The sequence below is a fragment of the Rhododendron vialii genome, chromosome 10a (genome assembly GCF_030253575.1).
Source record: "Rhododendron vialii isolate Sample 1 chromosome 10a, ASM3025357v1".
Classification (NCBI taxonomy): domain Eukaryota; kingdom Viridiplantae; phylum Streptophyta; class Magnoliopsida; order Ericales; family Ericaceae; genus Rhododendron; species Rhododendron vialii.
The window spans coordinates 677,828-698,748 of record NC_080566.1 but is presented as its reverse complement, the minus strand read 5'-3'; the positions used below and the strand labels follow the sequence as shown (position 1 = coordinate 698,748).

The 20,921-nt window shown below is 40.2% G+C and overlaps 4 protein-coding genes and 1 non-coding gene across 8 annotated transcripts in view; 2 read left to right on the top strand and 3 right to left on the bottom strand.

Annotated features, from left to right (window-relative positions):
* Positions 1–778: 778 nt before the first annotated feature.
* Positions 779–2,832, bottom strand: LOC131304238 (cytochrome P450 94B3-like). Its single transcript, XM_058331397.1, has 2 exons — positions 1,118–2,832; positions 779–1,027 (listed from the first exon to the last, which is right to left on the bottom strand). The coding sequence occupies exon 1, from the start codon at positions 2,705–2,707 to the stop codon at positions 1,133–1,135; it is 1,575 nt and encodes a 524-aa protein (XP_058187380.1). The 5' UTR covers positions 2,708–2,832; the 3' UTR covers positions 779–1,027; positions 1,118–1,132.
* Positions 2,833–8,723: 5,891 nt separating this feature from the next.
* The window catches only part of LOC131304236 (mitochondrial import receptor subunit TOM20-like), a 28,868-nt gene continuing 16,670 nt past the window's right edge, over positions 8,724–20,921 (top strand). For both annotated transcript variants that reach the window (XM_058331395.1, XM_058331394.1), the window contains exon 1: positions 8,724–8,728. The gene's annotated coding sequence lies outside the window, so the exon portion shown is untranslated. The remainder of the gene's footprint in view (positions 8,729–20,921) is intronic.
* Positions 9,249–14,770, bottom strand: LOC131304234 (plastoglobule-localized metallopeptidase 48, chloroplastic). 3 transcript variants are annotated; one of them, XR_009192335.1, is made up of 9 exons: positions 14,395–14,770; positions 13,913–13,970; positions 12,002–12,069; positions 11,433–11,612; positions 11,086–11,182; positions 10,514–10,623; positions 10,268–10,401; positions 9,628–9,825; positions 9,249–9,459 (listed from the first exon to the last, which is right to left on the bottom strand). XR_009192335.1 is itself a non-coding variant. In XM_058331392.1 (8 exons), exons 1-8 carry the CDS (start codon positions 14,608–14,610, stop codon positions 9,705–9,707), a joined length of 984 nt encoding a protein of 327 aa, XP_058187375.1. In that variant the 5' UTR covers positions 14,611–14,736; the 3' UTR covers positions 9,249–9,704. The 3 variants fall into 3 exon arrangements, 1 of the variants encoding a protein (XP_058187375.1); XR_009192336.1 differs by having other exon boundaries at positions 9,249–9,484; positions 14,395–14,736; XM_058331392.1 differs by having other exon boundaries at positions 9,249–9,825; positions 14,395–14,736.
* LOC131305755 (U6 spliceosomal RNA) lies at positions 15,537–15,641 on the bottom strand. The gene has a single exon (XR_009193317.1). It is a non-coding gene; the product is annotated as a U6 spliceosomal RNA (small nuclear RNA).
* On the top strand, positions 15,997–20,602 carry LOC131304237 (transcription and mRNA export factor ENY2). Its single transcript, XM_058331396.1, has 5 exons — positions 15,997–16,103; positions 16,302–16,389; positions 17,249–17,343; positions 19,657–19,733; positions 20,099–20,602. Coding segments are annotated over exons 1-5 (336 nt in total). The 5' UTR covers positions 15,997–16,101; the 3' UTR covers positions 20,173–20,602.

Genomic DNA, 20,921 nt, shown 5'->3' with positions numbered 1-20,921 from the left:
ATTAAGATCCAACTTTTAAACCTACAAGAATATTAAGATCCAATTTTTATTTGCACATGTTCTAACAAGTCTAGAATGGTATATATTTAATACTTAGGAGTATGTAAAACGGATAGCAATAAATTTTTCTTCAAGTTTTGTAGTCTATAACCCTCAAATTTAAGCTTTTAATTTAAAATAAGCTCTAAACCAATTAGATTTTTTTGTTGATCGTCCTCTAAACCAATTAGTTTGGCGTACGTTTTTATCGGATGAATAATAAAGTACCCGTATTTTATAGCTCAAAATTCCCCAAGGTCAACACTTTTTCCCACTTGGCTCCAAATTTGCCTCGGTCCTATTTTCATTTTTTCTTTTTGTAAAGTCATGTAATTTTCATACTACTATTTGAAGATAAATTTTTTGGACATAACCTTTTGACTCCTTTAGCACCAATTCAAATACTCCATGCCATCCACTTTTAAGTGGTTTCATCTTTACACTGGGTCTCGAGCAGTTGAGGTTTTTTGTTTTGTTTTGTTGGTAAGTGGCGTGCTAGAGCTTACCCTTACTTCGACTATTTTTCTTCTCAATTTAGTCAAAGGCAAGACCATTCACGTCGGGGACTAAGAGATTCAGAAAAAAAAAATCTCTCTTGCGGCTTGATCTCAAGAGGTTGTCAAGTTTGAAACTCAGGATGTTTAAATTTATAGTTTATCTCATCTCTGTTGCCATTTGAGATACCCCATGGGGTTGAGCAGTGGAGAACCCGGGACCTATATTAATGGTCAAGATAGGGTATGTAAAGTTCTGGACCTCGATACGTCGTATTCCTGAACAAGATGTTTACACTTTATACATAGAATAAAGCACTGCTGCGTAACTATGCACAAATTCGTCTCTTCCCGTCGTGGGTAAAACATACTGTAGTAAACTAACTGCAAGACCAAGACTCCAAACACATGTGAGCTTTGGTAATCGGAATGCATCTCTCAGATCCAAAACAGTTGTCTCATGCTAATGCGCTTGCAGCCGCGGGTGCTCAAATCTAATTATGAAAGCGTCAAACAATTAGAATTCATGAGTGCAAGAGCAGGATCGAAATCCATTTTAAAATATAATGTGACTAAATCTGAACCGTTGACTTCTATTACTAATGGTTTGATCGATTCTTGGGGCTTGTGACAATGATGGGTTCCTGTCTCCTGCGGACGAAGACCTTGAAACCACCGGCCATATGAGCGGTCAACATGGGCACAAAGACCGGACTGCCCAAACCGGCCGGTCTAATCTCGAACCGCTTGAGTATCGAAGCCACAACGTACTTCATTTGGATGAAAGCCATTTCTTTCCCAAGGCACACTCTCGGACCGGCTTGAAAAACCGGAAACTTATATGGACACACCTTCTTGAACCATCCCCTACCCTCTTTCCCCGGTTCAGGAAACCATCTTTCCGGTTTAAACTCCAACCGGTCCGACCCCCACAGTGCCTTCATCCTCCCCATTCCGTAAGGGAAATAAGTCACCCTGTCTCCGGCGCGAACCGTCGTTCCGTCCGGCAAGGAGTCGTCGGCGATCGCGTGCTTCGAGTCCCAAGCAACCGGAGGGAAGAGCCGCATCGACTCGCAAAGGCAAGCCTCCAGGTATCTCATTTCCTTGAGTTTTTCGTAGCTCGACAATCTCTCGTCTTCAACAAATCCCAGCTCCCGGACCACCTCTTGTTCTACGTCCCGATTTCGCGAAAGCACGTAGAAGAGCCACGTCATGGCGGCCGAGGTCGTGTCCCTCCCCGCCATTATAAAGCTTATCGCCATATCCCTCAGAAACGCCTCGTCGTGCCCTGCCAGTATCATCTTCGACAGGAGATCCTCTCCCGCTCTCTCCTCATCGAAAATGCGCTTCTTCTTGTCGCGTATGATCTTTGCGACGAATGCACGGATTTCTCCAATGGCGTCCTTGAGTCTTCTTTCCGACCCGAGTCCAAGCATTCTCTTGATCTTCCAAATGACCGAAACCGGTTCCAGCGCCCGTTTGGCACTCATCGCAGACGCCACATTGAAAGCACCTGCGAGGGGTGAGACGGAGAGAGAAGGATCAAGGCAACAGGGATCAATCCCTAGTGACAGCCTGCAAACGATGTCAAAGGCTAATCCTCTCAGCAACTCTTGCAAATCCACAACCTTTTGATCACCTTCCATTGCCAGAGACTCCATGATCGGGAGAAGTTTAGATTCCACCTCCTCCACCAGAGTGCTCACGATGTACTCTTGTAATGATCTGGCACTGAACTCATGGCTGGCTAACTTGCGCTGGGTGTACCACAGCTCCCCATCCACATTGAATATCCCACGGCCAAGAAAGTCACCCAGGATTTCAGTGAATGCCTTGCCTTTTGGGTAGTTGCTGAATCTTGTCTTGAGCACGTGCTCCACGTTTTCCGGGTTCGCCGTTATGATGGTCCGGCGGGCCCCGAACCGGCGGATCACGATCGTCTGCGTCGCGGAATCGGAGAGGAGTTCGGTGTACCAGTCCAGCAGGCGGTGGCTGTTCTTGTAGAAGGAAAATAGGCATCCGATGATCGGGTACGTCGGCGGTCCGTGGCCGGGAAACTTGCTGTACTCTCGCCGGAATCTGCATGAGATTGTGTGCAGCGAGTAGAGAGAGATGCAGAGGATGGCTATCAATAGTGGGTGTGCAAGGGATAGAAAAATTGACATGCCAACCATGTTTGTAGAGGGAAATAATAGGAATGCGAGGGTGTAGTGGTGAATAACGACTAGTAGTATATTCTATATAGTCCAATGCACATATTAGGTATAGTGTTTTGGGGATTTTATAAAACAGGAAATCAGATTAGTGATGTACGGAGTAGTATTTATAAGGTGGTGAGTTGGACAAGGGAAAAGGCCATGATCTTCCGTTTTGAAAAGGTTCGTTGTCAGTAAATTATTGCTAGGAAATCAGTAAAGCTACGGTTCCCGACCAGGAAATCCCGATCGGAATCCTGACGCTCCGCCAAGCCCACTCCGGCCACTGGATGTCTGATCCGAGCCGTCCAAAAATTCTAAAAAAAAAAATCCGAGTGGGCTTACGCGAGAATCAACGGCATCTGACATGTTTAGGTGGCCGATCCGAAAACTCCATTTTTTGTGTATATATACACAAATATACACATAAAAAATGGAGTGTTTGGATCGGCCACCTAAACAAGTCGGATGCCATTGATTCTCTCGCTAGCTCACTCGGATTTTTTTTTTAGAATTTTTGGACGGCTCGGATCAGCGGTCCGGTGGCCAGAGTGGGCCCGGCGGGGCGTCGGGATTCCGATCGGGAAAATGGGTCGGGAAGTGTAGACTTTCTGCTAGGAAATTTGGAGCTTTTACACAGTGTGAACTGGTCTGGCTTTTTACCCATGTGAACTGGTCTACCAAATTTTCCTTGAACCTAATTACTCGTACTAGAATTTCATCGAAGCCAAGTCTGACTTTGAGACTGATCGAGGTGACATGGTATATGAGGTGCTTAACAAGAGAATGATTTATTCACGGTTCTGCGCAATCTCATTCATCCATCTCGGCAATTAATAGTTGGAATATGTTTTCAAATTTTGATCGGTAAAAATTTTGTTTTGATCGGTAAAATTTGAATTTCAATTTGAAACGTTCAAAACACTTTTGGACGCGCGAAATAGAGCTCTGTAAAAAGGTTTTTCTCGCTTAACAAAGGGGTGTGGCCAATTTATACGAGGCTTTATCTTGGCTTTTGAATGGGCCTTCCACTAGCATAATCACCTGTGGAAGAGGTCCATATCAGGAGTAGAAGAGGTTCGTATCTCGATAATAATTGCATTTTCATTTTCTTTTGGGAAAATATTAAAATGGCACCTGAACTTTCACCCAAATGCCAAAAAACACTTGAACTTAAGTTTATTTCAATTAAACATCTGAACTTACAAAATCTCCAAATCTTGGCCCCTGCCGTTATACTCCATCCAATTTGTTCACAAAAGTGATAACGTGGCATATTTCTCCCGTTAAGTGCCCCAATTGCACATGATAGAAAGTCTAAAAGATACACACAATCAAAACACCTCTCCCCTCGTCTGTCTCTCTCTCTCTTGCAAATCCAGAACAAAAACCCATAAACCCGTAAATTCATAAACCAAATCGATCAAAATTGAAAGAAAATTTGCAACGACACCCGTCTCAGAATCCATTGATGGCCCCGTCCTCAGTCATCAACAAGTGCCTCCGCCTCCCCCTTTCCGCCGCTCCCGCCGATCAACCTCGCAGGTGAGTTTGAGTTTGCAGGCAAGTTTTCTGCCCTACCGCTCCTCTGTTTACCGGTGGGAAGGTTGGAGATTTTCATAGAAAGCAGATATTAGTCTTAGGAGGATTTGGTTTGCTATTCTAGCTGCTGTCATTTGGTGATGGTGATTACATGTGAGTGATGCGAAGTTTGGGCTCGGGTTTTGGATTTTGTTCATTTCCCATGTGAGATGATTAAAGGATTTGTTCCTTTCTCATTTACACATAGCCTTGGCCTGTTGGCCTCCTTTTGGTTCGGCTCCTCCTTTTTTTTCCAGATCTGGTAGCGGGTGGTCGTTCGACATCGGAGTGTGGGTGTTAATAATCGTGGTGGCAGAGAGGTAAGAGGCTAGTGGTTTTCGGTAGATTTTCTGGGCTATTTGTGCCTTTTCTCCGGCTGGGTTTCCCCCAGTTCGGCTTGGTGTACCGGTTTGGCTTTACCAGATCCAGTGGGTTTGGATGGTGGGCAATAAGGTCGTAGTCGTGCTCTGTGTTTTGGTCAGAGTCTTCCTCGGATCCGGAGGTGTGTGGCGGTGGCAATTAGGTCTGGATGTGTTTGGCTTCAACGACTTGATCCAACAGAGGAGTGTGCAGATCTTCGGTGGGTAAATCAACCAGCTGGTGTTTGCTCCGGCAGAAGAACTGTACTTTTCTTTTTGTAGTTTTTTAGTTGTTGTTTATCAGATTTCAACTGTGCTTATTGTTTAGTAGGTGTTTGAGCTGGAGATCCGTTGGGGTTCTCTACCACCTAAACCTAGATTGATTCTTAATCTAGGCATTTCGTCAGTCTTGCTTTTGTAGAGGGTGCCTGGGTCGAAGTCTTGGTAGTTTTGGTTCATTCTTATATCTTTTGATGGAATCTGTACTGCCTTCAGGTTTTGTTATGAAATGAATTTGACATTTTCAAAAAAAATAAAAAATAAATCAGATGGCCAGTGTTATATGCAATTAATACTTCTTCTGAAGCCAAAATCAAATCAAGTGTTGGCATCATCAATACCAATCATGCATCTTCATCTAACACGTAGGATATATGCCAAGATTGCCTGCACGGGTTTTAGGCTTCTAAATTTGGAAAGTGCGAATTAGTATCTTCATCTAACATGTAGGGTTATAGTTTCGGACACCCGTTGATATAATTTCGAAATGCATTTGTTTTGAAATTAAATTAGTTCCGATTCGAAATTGTTATCTTGTTATGTTCCTTTTGTTCATGTTCTCAAAGAGTTTACATGATTTCAATCATAATCTTCGTTCTTTTGGGGAGGATCCAATTCGACCAAAAACGCTAAGTGCACAATCATCCGAACACAACACAAAACACAACTCCTCACATACACGTGGATCATGTGTGTTAGATGTATGTGGGACCCACATTTATGTGAGGAATTATATTTGGTGTTGTGTTCGTATGGTTCTCTACTATCTGTCAAAAACAAGTAATACAACGACGAAAGGTACTTCAGATTAGGTTTTGCTATCCTGGCGGATCTCTTCAATGTGATAACCGGTGAGCTAGACTCTGTCTCATCTGCCTGTTTAGAACTCGGCTCAACCCCACTGCTATCTTCCACTCCTAATGGTTTTTCATAATTTCTCTCTCTTGTTATTACTCATCTCTCTATTGATATCTCTATCAACTTATTGCTTCAAAATTCCCCATCAAATTGTTTTACCAAACAATCTCGGGTCGGGTAGGGTAATCTCCCCCTGGATCTATATTTGACACTATCTCAATCATTTTGGAAGTGGCAGGTTGAAGGGTGATAGCACACCATGTAGGGTCCTGGATACATAAATGAGCACATGCCCACATTTATAAATTTGCTATACGTTTCGGTACGTCGCCTCAGATTTTCTATCGCTGTGTCCTTGTTTTGGAGGATCTTCCAGTTACTATTATTTTATTTATATTTCATATAAGAAACTACTCAAATCTTTTGGGCCGACCATATCAAAGGGCCCTCAAAACACCTACAAATTACTACTCCGTAGTACTAATAATAAGTCCTCTTGGAGCTAACACTGCGGCCACGGGACGGGATGCTCCGAGGACTCACACTCACGCATTTATGGGAATCCATAACTAAATGTATAGATCGTTGTGAATACCCCTCCCTTGAGCACTCCTAAAGCATTGAATATATGAACTACTCAAATCATCCTGGCCGCCCAAATCAAACGGCCCCCTAAGCACTCTAAAGCACTCGATAATCACTCAATAACAAGTAGTTCAAAGGAGAGAGGGCAAAATTGTCGATCCTTTATCGGTCATCAAATCGATTTTCGTATTGGGACAGTATATGCTGGTACCGCCGTGTATCTCATACCATTTCGGACTTATCACAATATGTGCTTTAAGCTTCGTAATATACTTGTGTACAACTGCAAATGATTAACGTATTACGAACTACAAATTTTGTCAAATTATCTTAAAATTCAAGCCTTTTTTAATCAAAGGAAAAAAGTACAGTAGTGTGCACCAGCTGAGATTTCCGTACAAGCCCAGTGCCAACCGGCTGACCACCAAGCAAGGTGTATTGTACCGAGTGGTACGTGATTTTGACTACACTGGGTAGGAGAAGTGGCACGATTTTCTCTCCAACCCAAGCATTCAAAATGGAGGCTCTCAATATTTGCTACTTTTAAGTTAGTTCGTCGCTAACAATTTTTTTTTGGATTTCTGTATAAAAAACGGAAGTCGACCATTTTCTCAGTTTTCCTTTCACAATCATTCAGTTTATCTCTCTGTAATGTTTTCAAAATAGCATTTTTTCTGAGTAAAGATCTAAGATATAAGTTGGATCCCCCCCTTTTTTTTTGGTCAGACAGTAGGATGTTAGTATGTTAGTTAAGTTAGATTATTATAAGGGACATTGACATTGTTCCATTAGCTCGAACCCAAAACTTTCCAGTACCTAAGTAGTAAATACTGGTACAAGACCAACTGAGCTAGAAGCCCTTGTCGTGGATCCCTAATTGAAAGCTACACCTTCTGACAGTGAGATTTGAACATGGGGCATATGATTTTCCGTACATTTAACAAGTAGTCATATTATGAAATTGAATAGGAGGTGGTTGGGAGTCAATTAATTTTGATTATGTTTTGTGAACTCTAGGTATAGATTTTTGAGTTTTAACGAGACTCTGTAAAAGTGTTCGGATGGTATATGCTGAATAGATTTCGCGGGGAATTTTGTGAGTAAAGTATAATCAGAATTCAAAAAGCTCTGTATTCCCCGGTTTATTATTATGAATGCATTTTGACATAGTAATATTCTTACAATCGTCTCCCAAACACGCAAAATACGAAATGCAAAAGTGCATAGTTTGGTCTCCCAAACCAAACAAACCTCAAATGATACGATTGGAGATTCTATAACCCACCAAGTGCTCTTCCCCTGCATTGGTTGGTAATGATATCCCAGGAATATGTGCTTTTTTGAGGGATGGGAAAGAATTCAGAATATGTGCTTGTTAGACCAGAAAGAGATAAGGGACAAGAGGCAGCTAGGCTGCTAAGGCTAGGCATCACATGCAAATTAGTTCTAAAGTTTGGTAAGCAAAATATACAAGGGAGATTAGCAGTACTTGTGATGGCAAGAGATAATATTGTTTGGAAACAGCCGGTGGGAGAGTGATTGGTGTGGAGCCTAGCCTCTCTTGGTTTTTATAGTACGTTTTTTAGGTGGCTTTTTATTAGTTTTCTATTGTTTTTTAATTAGTTGGCATCTTATCAACTCTTTCTTCTTCCTTTTTTTCTTTTTTTCCGTTTGTTGTTTTATGCTTATTTAGAACATGTGACGCTAAGGATTACGTTTAGCTTTAGGCTTTTAGCAAGTAGCAACACTAGGAGAATTCATATACTCTTCGAATCTCTCTCGATGCTTTTCTTTTTCTTACGTTGTCAATTTCATGCTTATCTTAATGTTAATGAAGTTTCTCGCCAATCAAAAAAAAGATAGACAATAGATTAAGACAATATCTAGCCGTGGTCACTATACTTTGTTGGCTGGGGCTGGTTAAGTGGGAGTAAGTGGTGGAATAACTACTATCATGTCCCCCCTAGAATGGGGAGATTAAGTATTTTACAAAATGAAATTAGCATAATACAGTAGAAAAAGAAATGCATTGAGCAACTTCTTCTCGCAAGATCTTAACCTACTATTCCACCCCTCAATTTTAACAACATCTTGTTAGCAAGACGCCAACAAGACTCAAAGCCCATAACTACTACTAATGTTTGAACCAAACCCCAAGCTCACCCAAAACAAAACAAGACACCCAAATGCAACCTAAATGAGCCAAGCAAATAAGCATAGGTCCGGCCCAGACCAGCCAAAACACCCCACGGCCCCGCCCGGCCCATAAACATGAATAACTATTGGGTTGTAACTTGTAACCATATATATAGTACTACAAACCAAATGAAAATCTCAAATAAGGTGGGTCCTACTAGAAAACCTCCACGTGCCTTCGTTTGGGATATCGCATCCATTACACCTTACATCTACTCCTTCACTCGGGATATCGCATCCATTACATCTCATATTTATTTCTAAAGAGAGCATGTTGTGTCCGTTATACGTAATATCTATTCTTGAAAGAGAGCCACAGAAATAAGAGGCAAAATACAGTTGTTTTGCATAGACAAATTACGAGTCATATGACAGCAGTGAGAGGTGTATTTTTCAGAAGTAATTTGGTACTTTTGACCTATTATGTTGCTCAGTGCCCTTAAAATTACAAATTAGAGAACAAATGATTATCTTATCCAGAAAATAAGAAAAGAAATGGTCACATGACTTTAGAGCTAATAAACAAACTAAACTACTCAAGTTCGAACCCGTGCTCACGTTCGTGATTCCACTAAGCGGTCATATGTATCACACTTGAACAAGTTACTACACAACTCATTTAGCTTCTATTGTTTAACAGATTCAAGCAACTCGTGATCGGCTCAATAAAAGCTTGTTTGAGATTAAGTCGCTCGAAAAACAAGCCATGTTTAAACATATTTGACAAGAATGACCACCAAACCCTATACAAGTACAATTTCACTATGGTACATTTACAATAGGATGAATATCCGATAATTTCACAGAAAGTATATAAGTCTGAATCCAACCCACTGCATCTCGAGCACTCCCTCCACATATCCATATTGAGATCTGAGACAGAGAGCAGGAAAAGAAACTTTGCAAGTGATCAAGTTAAGGAAACACAAATAAGCACCAAAAGATTCAACCAACAATATCTGATAGGCAAATTGTCCCCCAGGCAGAGAGCAATTTAACAACCATGTAGAGAGCGAAATAATGAATCTTCCGAAGACTAACCGTATAATGTACTCTAGCTGCATCAGCTTTCAAACTTCAGCATCGCAATTTCCATGCTTTTTCCGAACGATAGGTCTTTATTCTTTTGGTAATGTGCGAACCAGAAGGTTTCTATATTCTCGACTCCTTGACCACTCATCAATCTCCCGAGCACGTAAAACCGGAAGTGGATGTGAAAGTTGCCTTGTTTGAGCATTTCTGAACAAAATTGGGAGTTAGGCATTTCCTTAAGTTAATACTGCTACTCTAAGGACCCGTTTGTTACATATTTCACGTTTGTGGCTGGGATTTAATATCCGTCTGATTCTTTTTAGAGGAAGGTAGAGGACGCCATTATAGGGCTGCAAATGAACCGAGACTTATAATACCATCGTATCTAGTTTGCAGCACTAGATACGATGGTTCGAACACGCAAAGTGACATATGACAACACAAGGTGCCGCCTCCAGGTAACTCAAAGCTTGGTATATCTATCTCATTTGATATCCCACAAAACACAAGACATATAATACGTTGAGGATTTGGTATTAATCCCGTGACCAGTAATCCAATTCGGGTTTTACTTATTGTATGGACTTATATATCCATACACTATCAGTCCTATCAAACAAAGAGGACCAAAGCTGTTGTGCACGCCTACCTTATATACCGCCCGGATGGACTTGAAGAAGCTTTGTCGTAAGAAATAGCTTGCTCCAAGAATGCATCCACATTTAGTTGATCAGCAATAGATGGGCTGCCACCAGCTAATTTCATGATAACCGAGACGACAACCTCTTGTAGGAACATCAAATGAAAAGGCAACAAATTAAAAAGCTAAACACTGTTAAAAAATAACTAATTCAGCCACTTTATTTATCGTCCAAACATTTCGGGTTTTGTGTACCTTTGGGTCTTGAGCAACAAGAAGGGCTGCACGATCACAAGTAAGCTCTGCCGCTCGGAGCCAAAGGAATAGCTGTTCTTCCAGAACCTGAGCTATCAGCCCACCAAGCCCTGTGAAACGTGAAACAAGATTGTTAGGACCCTATGATTCATAAACACTATATCCGTTACAATTTGTGTGAATGTTGCTAGTGACAAGATCTGCATCCTTTACCAAAAATAGCAAGAAGTAAAACAACAGAAAAGGCTGACCATATCAACCAAGGAGTGCAAATTATTCATTATCATCATGGCCACTACATCTTCTTAGAAAGGCAATAGAAACCAGACAGAAAATTTCGGAAGTTACATTCTGTAATTCCGGTCTAGATAGAACCCCAAAACATCTCCTGCATAAAACTCACTAATTTGGGGAACCAGATCCACTACTCTGGGTAAAGTATCTGAATGAATATATAATTACTCTAAAAAGGTATGATATGGAGAGCACTTCAATAACTTAAATGGAATACAAACGAGAGAGAGAGAGAGAGAGAGAGAGAGAGAGAGAGAGAGAGAGAGAGAGAGACCTACCAGGAACACCGTACGCCCCAAGAATAAAAATATTTGCAATTGTCAGCCATACACCATGGTCACATTTCAAGTGACCCAACTCATGAGCCAGAACAGCCTATTAATGCATTATCAAGAGATTATTAAAAGCACTGCACTGCATCGTCTCAAACACAGTAATAACTTCAAAAATAAGTTACATATTTGGAATACGCCCGATACAAGTAAAGATCATTGGTTGATCCTTGACTAAGCATTAAATTGAAGAATCTTGCTTCATAAGAATGTTTGAAAGCATCGGTTGTATTTTCAAGAAAGGTACAACTAAAAAAAATGGTGGTGCCCGTGAAAAAAGAGAGAGTGAAGACCTGCAATTCCTTTCGTGTCAAAAGGTCCACAAGACTAGTATGAACAACGACAAATGGCTTTTTACCGCTGATAGCTAGGGTATAGGCATTGGGAACTGGACTTTGGCGCACATAAAGGTCAGGAGCTTCAGTCTTCAGAATTTCCGCAGCCTCAACCATTAGCTGATGCAGTTCAGGAAGCTGGGGTTCACCAACATGAGTAAACTTAAAAGAGAGCATATAACATAATTGTCCAGAAAAATACATTTGGCACTGGAAACAGTAATAAACACTCACGCACATCATCTCTTGAGTGCACATATGATAAAGCTAATGAAGAAAAAAAACAGAAGTTGAACTACCATGTAACCAATAACTGAGAACATAGGATAAGTAATACCCTAGCTTTATCTTTGAACTTTAACCGCACAAAAACCATGCAATGTGGAAGGTTCAGAAAAATCATAAGTGGCAATGCGTAAAAGTTTCCTCAATAATTTTAGCTACCATCAACTTAACAGATCATGAGGATGCTTATGCCATAAGATATCTCTTCCCTCGACTAAGTCCCTAATTGAATGCCAAACAACCTGCTTTTCAGAAACAAGAACTGAAGTCCCCATATTCTCGAGTGCCATGAATGTCTCTGCAACGGTTCCTGCAGTGACATGTTCATATATCAGGGTTAGTAGCGAAATCTACCCATAAAGCACACCTTTGATGAAACTCATTCCTTCCGGCAGGGGAAGAAAAAAGAACTTCAAATAACAAAGGTAATTTTAGGACACGATTCTCAGTATTCCTCCCACTGGTAGCTTTTGTCGACGGAGACTTAAAATTTTATCGTCACCAATCAAGAATCAACTTGAAGTGAGGAACATGGAAAAATGTGCTACTGCTAATACATACGATGCCTGACGAATAGATGGTCAAACCTCAATTTACCCGTTTGTCATTACTACTTTTCCCCCCTACTTTATGTTTTCTATGTTTTCATGAGCCCCGTTTATGGTTCATTTTGGCTAGAACTCAAAGCATCAGTAACTCATACAAAAGTAACAAAACCAGCAGATGAAAGGTCCAAGAACGAAGCATGAAATATATTAGTCAGACCTTTTGTTTTAACTCTCATAGCACTTACAAATGGTTAGGGCGTAGAAAATCTGGCATTGTTTTTTCACACATTTGGTATTCTGAATTTGGTTAGTTCTATTACAATCAAGGATAGTATATAACATAGTGTTGCAGGCAAATAATGCCCAATTGCATAGAGAAACCACTAGGCTTACATTGCCTTATGGACCAATAAGAGCTTTGCCACCAACATCTGGCTTGAAAAACCATACTAGTACATGAACTTGAATAAAGCCAATTGATTAACCAGGAAAACCCCTATTCCTTCAATAGAAAGTACATGCATATGCATCTTACATGTGAATGCTCAGGGTATGCGTACGCACCATAAAGAGGGCATCTAGGCATGTCATTTAGTTGCATGGAGCTTCTAAAATGGTGTCATGGCATGTCATTTACTTGCAGGGAGCTTCTAAAGTCGTGCTGATCCCACCTTAGGAGCGCGCTCCTGCATTCCCAACTAAGGAGCTCAAAAGGAGTCCACTCCCACCCCCATTGAGATGGAAGCACGTTCCTTACGAAGATGGGAGCTTTTGTAAAATCCTTGTATAGAAAAACAGGGATTTCTCACATGGCCTTAGTAATTGGTCTTTGATAAACTCATATCTAGCACAAGTCATGATATATTGAAAAGAAAATGTATGTTGTGAAACTAGCCCAATTCTTACACTTATGGTGGACTTGGCACTTAATTTACTTGGCACATATTTTTTTACTCTCTAATATGATTGTACTTTTAAAGTGTATATTTTATGCAACATTATGTTCTTCATATATGTACACGTTCCTTTCATGCTCCCAACCTTGGGAGCTTCTATAATCCCCCGCTCCCCTGCTTCCGCTCCCACCACCGCTTCGTGCAACTATAGGCATGAGTGCATGATGAGATTAAAGTTATAGAAGTCAAAGAACCCGAATTCAGAAACAATCAACTGATTAGTGCTCATAACCTTAGTAAATTCAACAAACTTAAACTGGACCGTGAGTAGAAGTCTAGATTTATCAAGAGTCAAACTGGTAACAACATCATTCAGTGAAGCTAAAATTACTACTGAAACAGAGGCTCAAGTGAAGTATTTGTTGATAAATTGGTCAAACCAACAAATACGCAACAAACGAAGAACATTCAGAAAAAACTGTGCAGTACATCCTTGGCTCGCTCCAGTTCTCACTATGTATCGAAGGAAGAATAGAGTACAGTTACATCGGCTGCATATATCAAGTACTCCACTTATAACCTAGTGTTAACATCAGCAATTTCCGACTTACCGTAATTGCTGTTCAGTCAGCAAAATGCAAATTGGACTCAATTAGGCTTCACAAACCCAACAGAAATAACATCTAACTGCATATTTGCCTTCCGTTACCTAGTACGCCTTTAACAAGCTCATTTAGCCCCGGAATCGCCCTCATAATCAGCGTATTCTGGCCGAAACAAAATACAATAAAGAACCAAGTTTAGTAACTAGAAAAAAGAACAAACAAACAAGAAAAGATAACAAGAAAGTTTGAATCAGATATAGGGCTGATAAACGAACGATTCTACTGGAGTTTGAGCTCATGCTCGTTGGTTAAAAACTCGTTCAAGATCAATTTGTTACATAAATAAACAAAGCTTAAACTTTTATTTTTTTAAGCTGTTTAGCTTTCAAACCAAGCTTGACTACCAATCGGCTCAATCGAAATTTGAGCTACTCGCGTCGGTTAAAGCTCGTTCGAAAGAAGCTTGTCTGTTAAATAAACTAAGCTTCTAACACTTGTAATTTTTCAAACCAAGCTTCATCAACTAATTGTTCGGCTCGTTTATCCCCCCCAATCGTATACAACAACAGGAACGGCGAATTACAACCTGCTTGTCAAGAGGATGTCGGAAGTCATCGGCGTCTATGTTGGGAAAGCTGTTCAAGGTAGCTCTGCAAACGGAAAACCCAACTCTTCGACACTTCTTAATCGGACCAAATTCGATTTGCGACAAACATATACTGCTACTCCTGTTTAAGTAATTCAAGCCCAGGGTCGATTCTTTAGGAGCAAAGGCCATTGAAGAGAGAGAAAGACATGCCATCAAAGCGAGAGAGAGAGAGAGAGAGAGAACTTCAGGAGGCCTTTTGCATGATTGATTCTGAGGCTGAGGTTTTGTGGGCGGAGTCAAAGGTTTCAGATAGGGAGAAATTTTTCAGTGCCGGGATAGATAGGGGTTTGGCTGTTCAATGTTCATGCAAGTTTAACTAAACTCCGTTTGGAATTTTTGGAAAATAAAAAAGAAAATGATTAAGAAAGAAAATTGTGAGAAAAATTTCACTTTGCATTTAACTTTATATTAACTTTTAAAACTTTCTTTATGGCAATGTTCTGAATACCGTACCGGTCAGGGTACCGATTTTCTTACTGGTACGGTACATACCAACCGGGTGCCGTTTCAGATTGATCGCTATTAACATTATTTTCCTACTTAAAAGAATTTATAGTATAATATACACATTTTTTTTAAAAATAAAAAATAAAAAATCCGGTATTTGTCCGCTACCGTCTGATATTTGCCTGGTACCGTCCGGTATTTGCTTGGTACCGTCCGGTATTGTCTGGTACTTGAAGAAAAAAATAAATTTAAAAGTAGTCTGGTACTATCCAGTATTGGCTGGTACTGACCGGTATGTCCCGTACCGATCGGTACAGCCTGTACCAACCGGTATTTGAGCCGGAACGGAATTAGAGGTATCCTATCGAGTTGATTTTTTACAAAAACTTTTAAAAATTATTTTAAAAATAATAAGCGGTTCGGATCATATTAGTGGGATTCGAGGTAGGCCCCATAAAAATATATGTGCAAGATATGTATAAAAATGTATGTGCGAGTAGCATTAGTGCCCTTTCCCCTCCGCACACCTCTCCCTGGCCCCACAGCTGTACCAGGCTAACGACTTGCCGCCATCTCGTTTTCTATTGACTTGCAATGTAATTTTAGCAACAAAACTTGGGGCAAAACGATTCAAAAATGTTGAACTATTTCTAGTCTTGTGTGTGTCATCCTTTCTTAGGAGCCATGCTAATCTTCTTTGTATTTGTTCCAATTTTATCGGTTGTGCTCTAAGAGACAAACTTCTTTTTATTTCATTGTGTTACGTTGCCGACAGAAACTCGTAAGGTGATGGTTGCAAATTGAGATGATTTATACTCCAACAAAGCAAGAATTGTTAAATAGAGTCGGTTGTATTTTGGGACGGCCCAAATATGCGCAAATGGTACCACGTGGTACCCTATTTGCAGCCAAGAATTTCTCCCCGACGCTGGCCAAAGAAGCGCCGAGGTACTGTGAAATTTCTGCCAGGATGCACCTTTATGGCCGCAAAGTCATAGTTTACGGCCACAGCTATTTTGTTAGCGGCCATAAGGTTATTAGGCTTTTGCTAATAATTACGCTCTGAAACGCTTAGCAGAAAAATAATACTACTAATCACGCTCTGAAACGGCATCGTCTGAAGCGAAGAACCACTCAATAAAACATACGGAATCCACTGGATCGAGAGAAACAACCTTGTTGCTCTGCTAAGCCGTTATGTGCGTATCTCTCTCTCTCTCTCTCTCTCTCTCTCTCTCTCTCTCTCAATATATTGTGTCTATGTATATGTATTCTTTCTTGGTTGAATTAAGGCTAGTTTGGAGAAACTAGAGATGATCTTCTCGTGAATCTACGAACCCTTTTGTATGATGTGGGCAATTTTTGGATTCTTTTTGTAATTGTAATGTTAAAAACAGGAGGCATTCGGTGAATCGTCCCCCAACGCCAGACGTGAGAGATGAACACGAAAAAGAGGCTACGCTTCAGGAAATTATCAGCGTAAAGGTCAGTTTTTTCTACTCCTACATACAAGATATTACAATCCTGGGCGTAATTAAAGAAGTTTTGATTTTTGTTTCTGTGGGTAAAGCTGGTCTTTGATTTTAAGAGACTGGGACAAAAAACTTAGTCTTTGAAGTCAACACTTGAATGGGTTTCGTTAAGCAAGGGATTTGAGAACACTACACTTAATTAATTATGAACACTTAACTAGATACTTGTTATCCCTTTTGTCATTGTATTTTGAGCTGAAATCAAAGCAAAATTTCTGGAATGAAGACGAAGTTGTGGGGATTTTGATTTTAATTACATTGGTACTGTTTTGAGCTGAATTGGTTTAAACTGATAAATCAGAACTTCTGAAATTTCTTTATCAAAAAAAAAAAAAAAGAACATTTGAAATTGACATAATGGTCATGGCTTTGCTTTTTTATCCTTGCTTGTATCTTAGCCCTGTTCAGATGTATGGACAGAATGGGAAATGACCGGAAAGTTCATCTTCCTGTAACTTTCCTAGTGTTCAAGAAAGTTGCGGGACCCACAACTCCAGCGTTGCTACTGGGAAACATTTTCCTGTAAAATAAGTAAAAGGAATTTTAGTTTTTCCTGCAAACTTGTTTACGGAACTTCTTTGTTGACAGAACGTACACAGGAAAATGAATTCTTGTTCCTTTACTTCACTTTTCCTGAGAATATATTTCCCACACAACATTCCTCACAACTGACCTTTAATGGTTTGCAAAAATATCATCATCCGAGTTAAGTGAAGGCAATGAGTATTGAATTTTGCGTTGTTGGGACATGTGTTATACTCATTGACTGTGTAGTTTTGCCTGTTTAATGAACTAGTCAGTTGCCTTGGCAGTTGATCGAGAGTGGGGAGAAAGAAAGGTTGATGGAGCTTCTCAGGGAAAGGCTCATAGACTGTGGGTGGAAAGATGAAATGAAAGCTCTTTGCAGGTTTCCGCAATATTCTTGACCCGATTTTCATGTTGGCATGCGCCTTTTTGCACATGTGTATTTTCATTACCATTTCAAGTTTCAATAATGTATCGGATCTTTTAATGGTTCTTCTCCAATCTTTTTATTGATCTATAGCAAGTTTAATGGGAATCTTTTTACTAGATAGTTGTTAATTGCTATTATGGTTGAGACTTGGGAATAAAACTGAAAACCACTGCTTCCATGAAATCATTCATGTCTAACTAAAAGTCAACTTGAGAATCTGATAATGTAATGCATTTTCAAAACTTGAGAAGTTGCAGCGAGCTGAAACCAGTCAAAAGCATGTTTCTGTTACTACATCAGGTCGAATTATATTGTCATCATATTTCAAAGCTACTAAACAAAGAACAAAAAAGAAAAATATACAAAATTGAGTACTCTTTTGTGGTACTGGACATTAGGAATAGCTTGGACATACTGCATATGTTGAGACAGGGTCAGTGTTCCGCCTAGGCGCCGCATAGGCGCTTGGAGGTACCCTGCCGCCATGCCAATAGCCCTTGGCGTTTGATTTGGCGCCCAGGGAGGTTTGGTAGTGTTTGGCGGCCGCCAAGGCGGCCTTGGCGTCTTGGCGGCGTCGTCGGCGTCTTTGGAGGCCTAAAAATATATATATAAAAAATAATACGAGGGAGGTGAGCGAAGCCCTGCTACTTATTGTCTTATTCAACTTATTTGCCAGTTGATACTACTTAATTTCATTTGGGTTTATACTTTGAAGTTTGAACTTGCAATATGGATACATGGAATATAGTTTGATTGGATAATGGTTTGTTAAAAAAAATAAAAAATAAAAAAATCCGCCGAATTGCTTGACGCCGCCTAGGCGGCTTGGCGCTTGGAGGTGGGTCTCCGCCCTACTACCGCCAAGCGCCATTTAGAACATTGGACAGGGTTTAAGACAGTTTACGCTATAATATATGCAGAGATGTCTACTCGTGTTGGAATGAGCAAGATAAATTTAGCGTACATCTTTCCTTCCCTAGAATACACGTGAATCGTTCAATAACTGGTTAGTTTTAAAGGGTGCAGTCATTGTGAAAGAAGGGAGAGCCAGGAGGAGAACCATCTCCTTCTGTCCTCTCCAGGTACCTACTATCCCCCAAATTGTATGCATCACTGGACCCCAAAACACACCCCCCCCCCCCCCCCCCCCCCTTCTCTCACACACACAGAGAATGAGTTACTCAAGAAATCAACTATCTACCAGGATTAATACGACGAGGTAGACTCTGATATGCGGAGAGTGCATCTGCAATTTACTCTTCAGATCATCACCCAAATGTTTGGTTTAAAATTGGTGTGGCAAAGACATGTTCTGGGTGTGGAGGATAATTGAATGTTGTTTTCTTAACAGCATTCTTGAAACCTGTGTCTTTGATTTACTTCCTTTCGCTGGCTTATATGCCACAAATTTGGCTACTGGTGTATGTTTCCAGTCTGCATTGCCTTGAACTTCTCCTTTCAATGTTTGGACAAATATATATACTCGCTATCTTCTGTGATGCAAATGTGGCTCTGGGATCTGTTTTTACATGTACATGGGCTTGGTTCTTCCTTTCAATGTTAGGAAAAACACATTTGATAGTTTTATCTCTCACGCGACCATGTAGCCATTGCATCCCTGATTAAGTACCAATTGTTGACCGTGATTTTTACTTTCCTGGACTAACTGCAGATCAATGTTAAGTTGGATGACGTGATATTCTGTCCAATTACCTACTTTTTATTCACAACCTTTCATGATTCTGTTGAATCCTCCTCAGTCCTTGCTGGATGCAGTAACTAAATATTTTGCGCACTGTAATTGTTTCTGATCATTTGACCCTTTATCTTCATTTTTTCCAATGTACAAACAAGGAGCATCAAAGTTTGACCCCCTTTGTTATTTGCTGGTATCCCTTTTCCTATGATTGGTTATACACTTGTAGTTGACTGCAAGATTTTAATATGTTTGTATCAAGTTGGTTGACCTTGTTCGTCTAATATGTACTTTGACATTTTCATATCAGAGAATATTGTCTTATTCTAGTGATCGTTGTGTTACCACTGTACTTGTGCATACACGAATGTACGTGCAAGCTCGTGTCCTTTCTGTCAAATTACTACTTTTTTAGGACCACCTTTGTGCTACTCTTCTACAAAGAACTAAGCTTATTGTTACTTGGGATAAAGTTGTTTGTTCAAGAAAAGTTGTATCTGTGATTAATATTCCTCATTTGGTATATTTCACAACATTTGAAAATCTCTCTCGAACTCTCTGTTGTGTAGGGCATTCATAAAAAAGAAAGGCAGGAGCAATGTTACCGTGGACGATCTTGTACATCTGATTACCCCCAAAGGCAGAGGTAATGATCCTTTCTTCCTTTCTCTTTTTATCAGATTCTTTATCTGAGTTGTTTTAGACAATTACTATAGTGTATTCTCTGAGCCATATCACATTGATCAGTGATCAGGAAATCCAGTGAGTTGATATTTTGTGCTCCCTTTAATGGTTGGGGAAAAAGCAATTGAGTTGTTTAAACATGGGGCTACACCTGTTTCTCTTGATTTACAGTTCAGTGGGCTGTAGATGCATGGATTTAGACTTTAGTCTTCTCTTTGGTCGATGGCTTTTTCTTTTTATTTTCCCTGTTGCCTTTCGCTATTTATATTTCTGATTTCGGAACTATGTTTTCCGTATTAACGAGTTGTTATTTTTACTATGCATCAGGTTCAATTCCTGATTCCGTAAAGGCTGAGCTGTTGCAAAGAATCCGAACCTTCCTGGTTTCAGCTGCTCATTGATGTATCAGCTATATATAATAGAAGAAGAGTCAGCTGGCATGCTTGTTGATTAATTTGCCGTTCGAGGCCAAAGTCAATGGTTAGGTGGTTTCCTACTCATATTTGTGGCAGGATAAGGAATGAACTCTTGCATACCAGTGCCACAAGTTTGAGGACGTATATCTTTCTGTAACAGCTTGATAAAGTTATGGACTGTCATGCTTGTAAGGCATAACATATTTTATGTGTCTGCATCTTGTCCCTATCAGTCAAAAACCGGGACACTTTCGATTCCGTTAGTTGAGTCTGTAACTCTCAATAATGAGGGAGTATAACCGTTAATATCCCATGTTACATGACTGTACAATTTCTTTCTCCACCAGTTCTTGTTCAAATTCTTTATTCCTGTGCTTATAATGTTTTAATTCAGGTTTGTGATTGTTAGAGAAAACATGTGACTTCATAACTGATGATTGCACAGGGCATTTTCTGCACGTAACTGTTGCATTTCTGGGTTTGTTTTGCGCATAACTCGAGGTGGTGGGAATTTTCTTAGCCTGACTTCGTACTGTGTTATCCCTTTTCCAGCATTTAACGATTTTTTAAGTTGGCCTTTTGAGTATCCCGAGTACCGCATAGTTGGTATGCCGAAGATTTTCTTGTGCTTGCTGCGTTACTTCGTTCATTAAGCTGTTTTGCTTTCAGCCTGCCTTCTGTTGTACTATCTTTACCATCCTCATGTCTTATTTAAACGCGTCCATACACATTTT

Coding starts and splice junctions, on each gene's coding strand:
- LOC131304238 (XM_058331397.1), bottom strand. CDS start 2,707: ATGGTTGGCATGTCAATTTTTCTATCCCTTGCACACCCACTATTGATA.
- LOC131304234 (XM_058331392.1), bottom strand. CDS start 14,610: ATGGCATGTCTTTCTCTCTCTTCAATGGCCTTTGCTCCTAAAGAATCG. Junction 13,971..14,394: donor GACATCCTCTTGACAAGCAG/GTTGTAATTCGC, acceptor TGTTTCGGCCAG/AATACGCTGATTATGAGGGC. Junction 9,826..10,267: donor CCATCCGGGCGGTATATAAG/GTAGGCGTGCAC, acceptor AATTTTGTTCAG/AAATGCTCAAACAAGGCAAC.
- LOC131304237 (XM_058331396.1), top strand. Junction 17,344..19,656: donor GAAATGAAAGCTCTTTGCAG/GTTTCCGCAATA, acceptor TCTGTTGTGTAG/GGCATTCATAAAAAAGAAAG. Junction 19,734..20,098: donor GATTACCCCCAAAGGCAGAG/GTAATGATCCTT, acceptor ACTATGCATCAG/GTTCAATTCCTGATTCCGTA.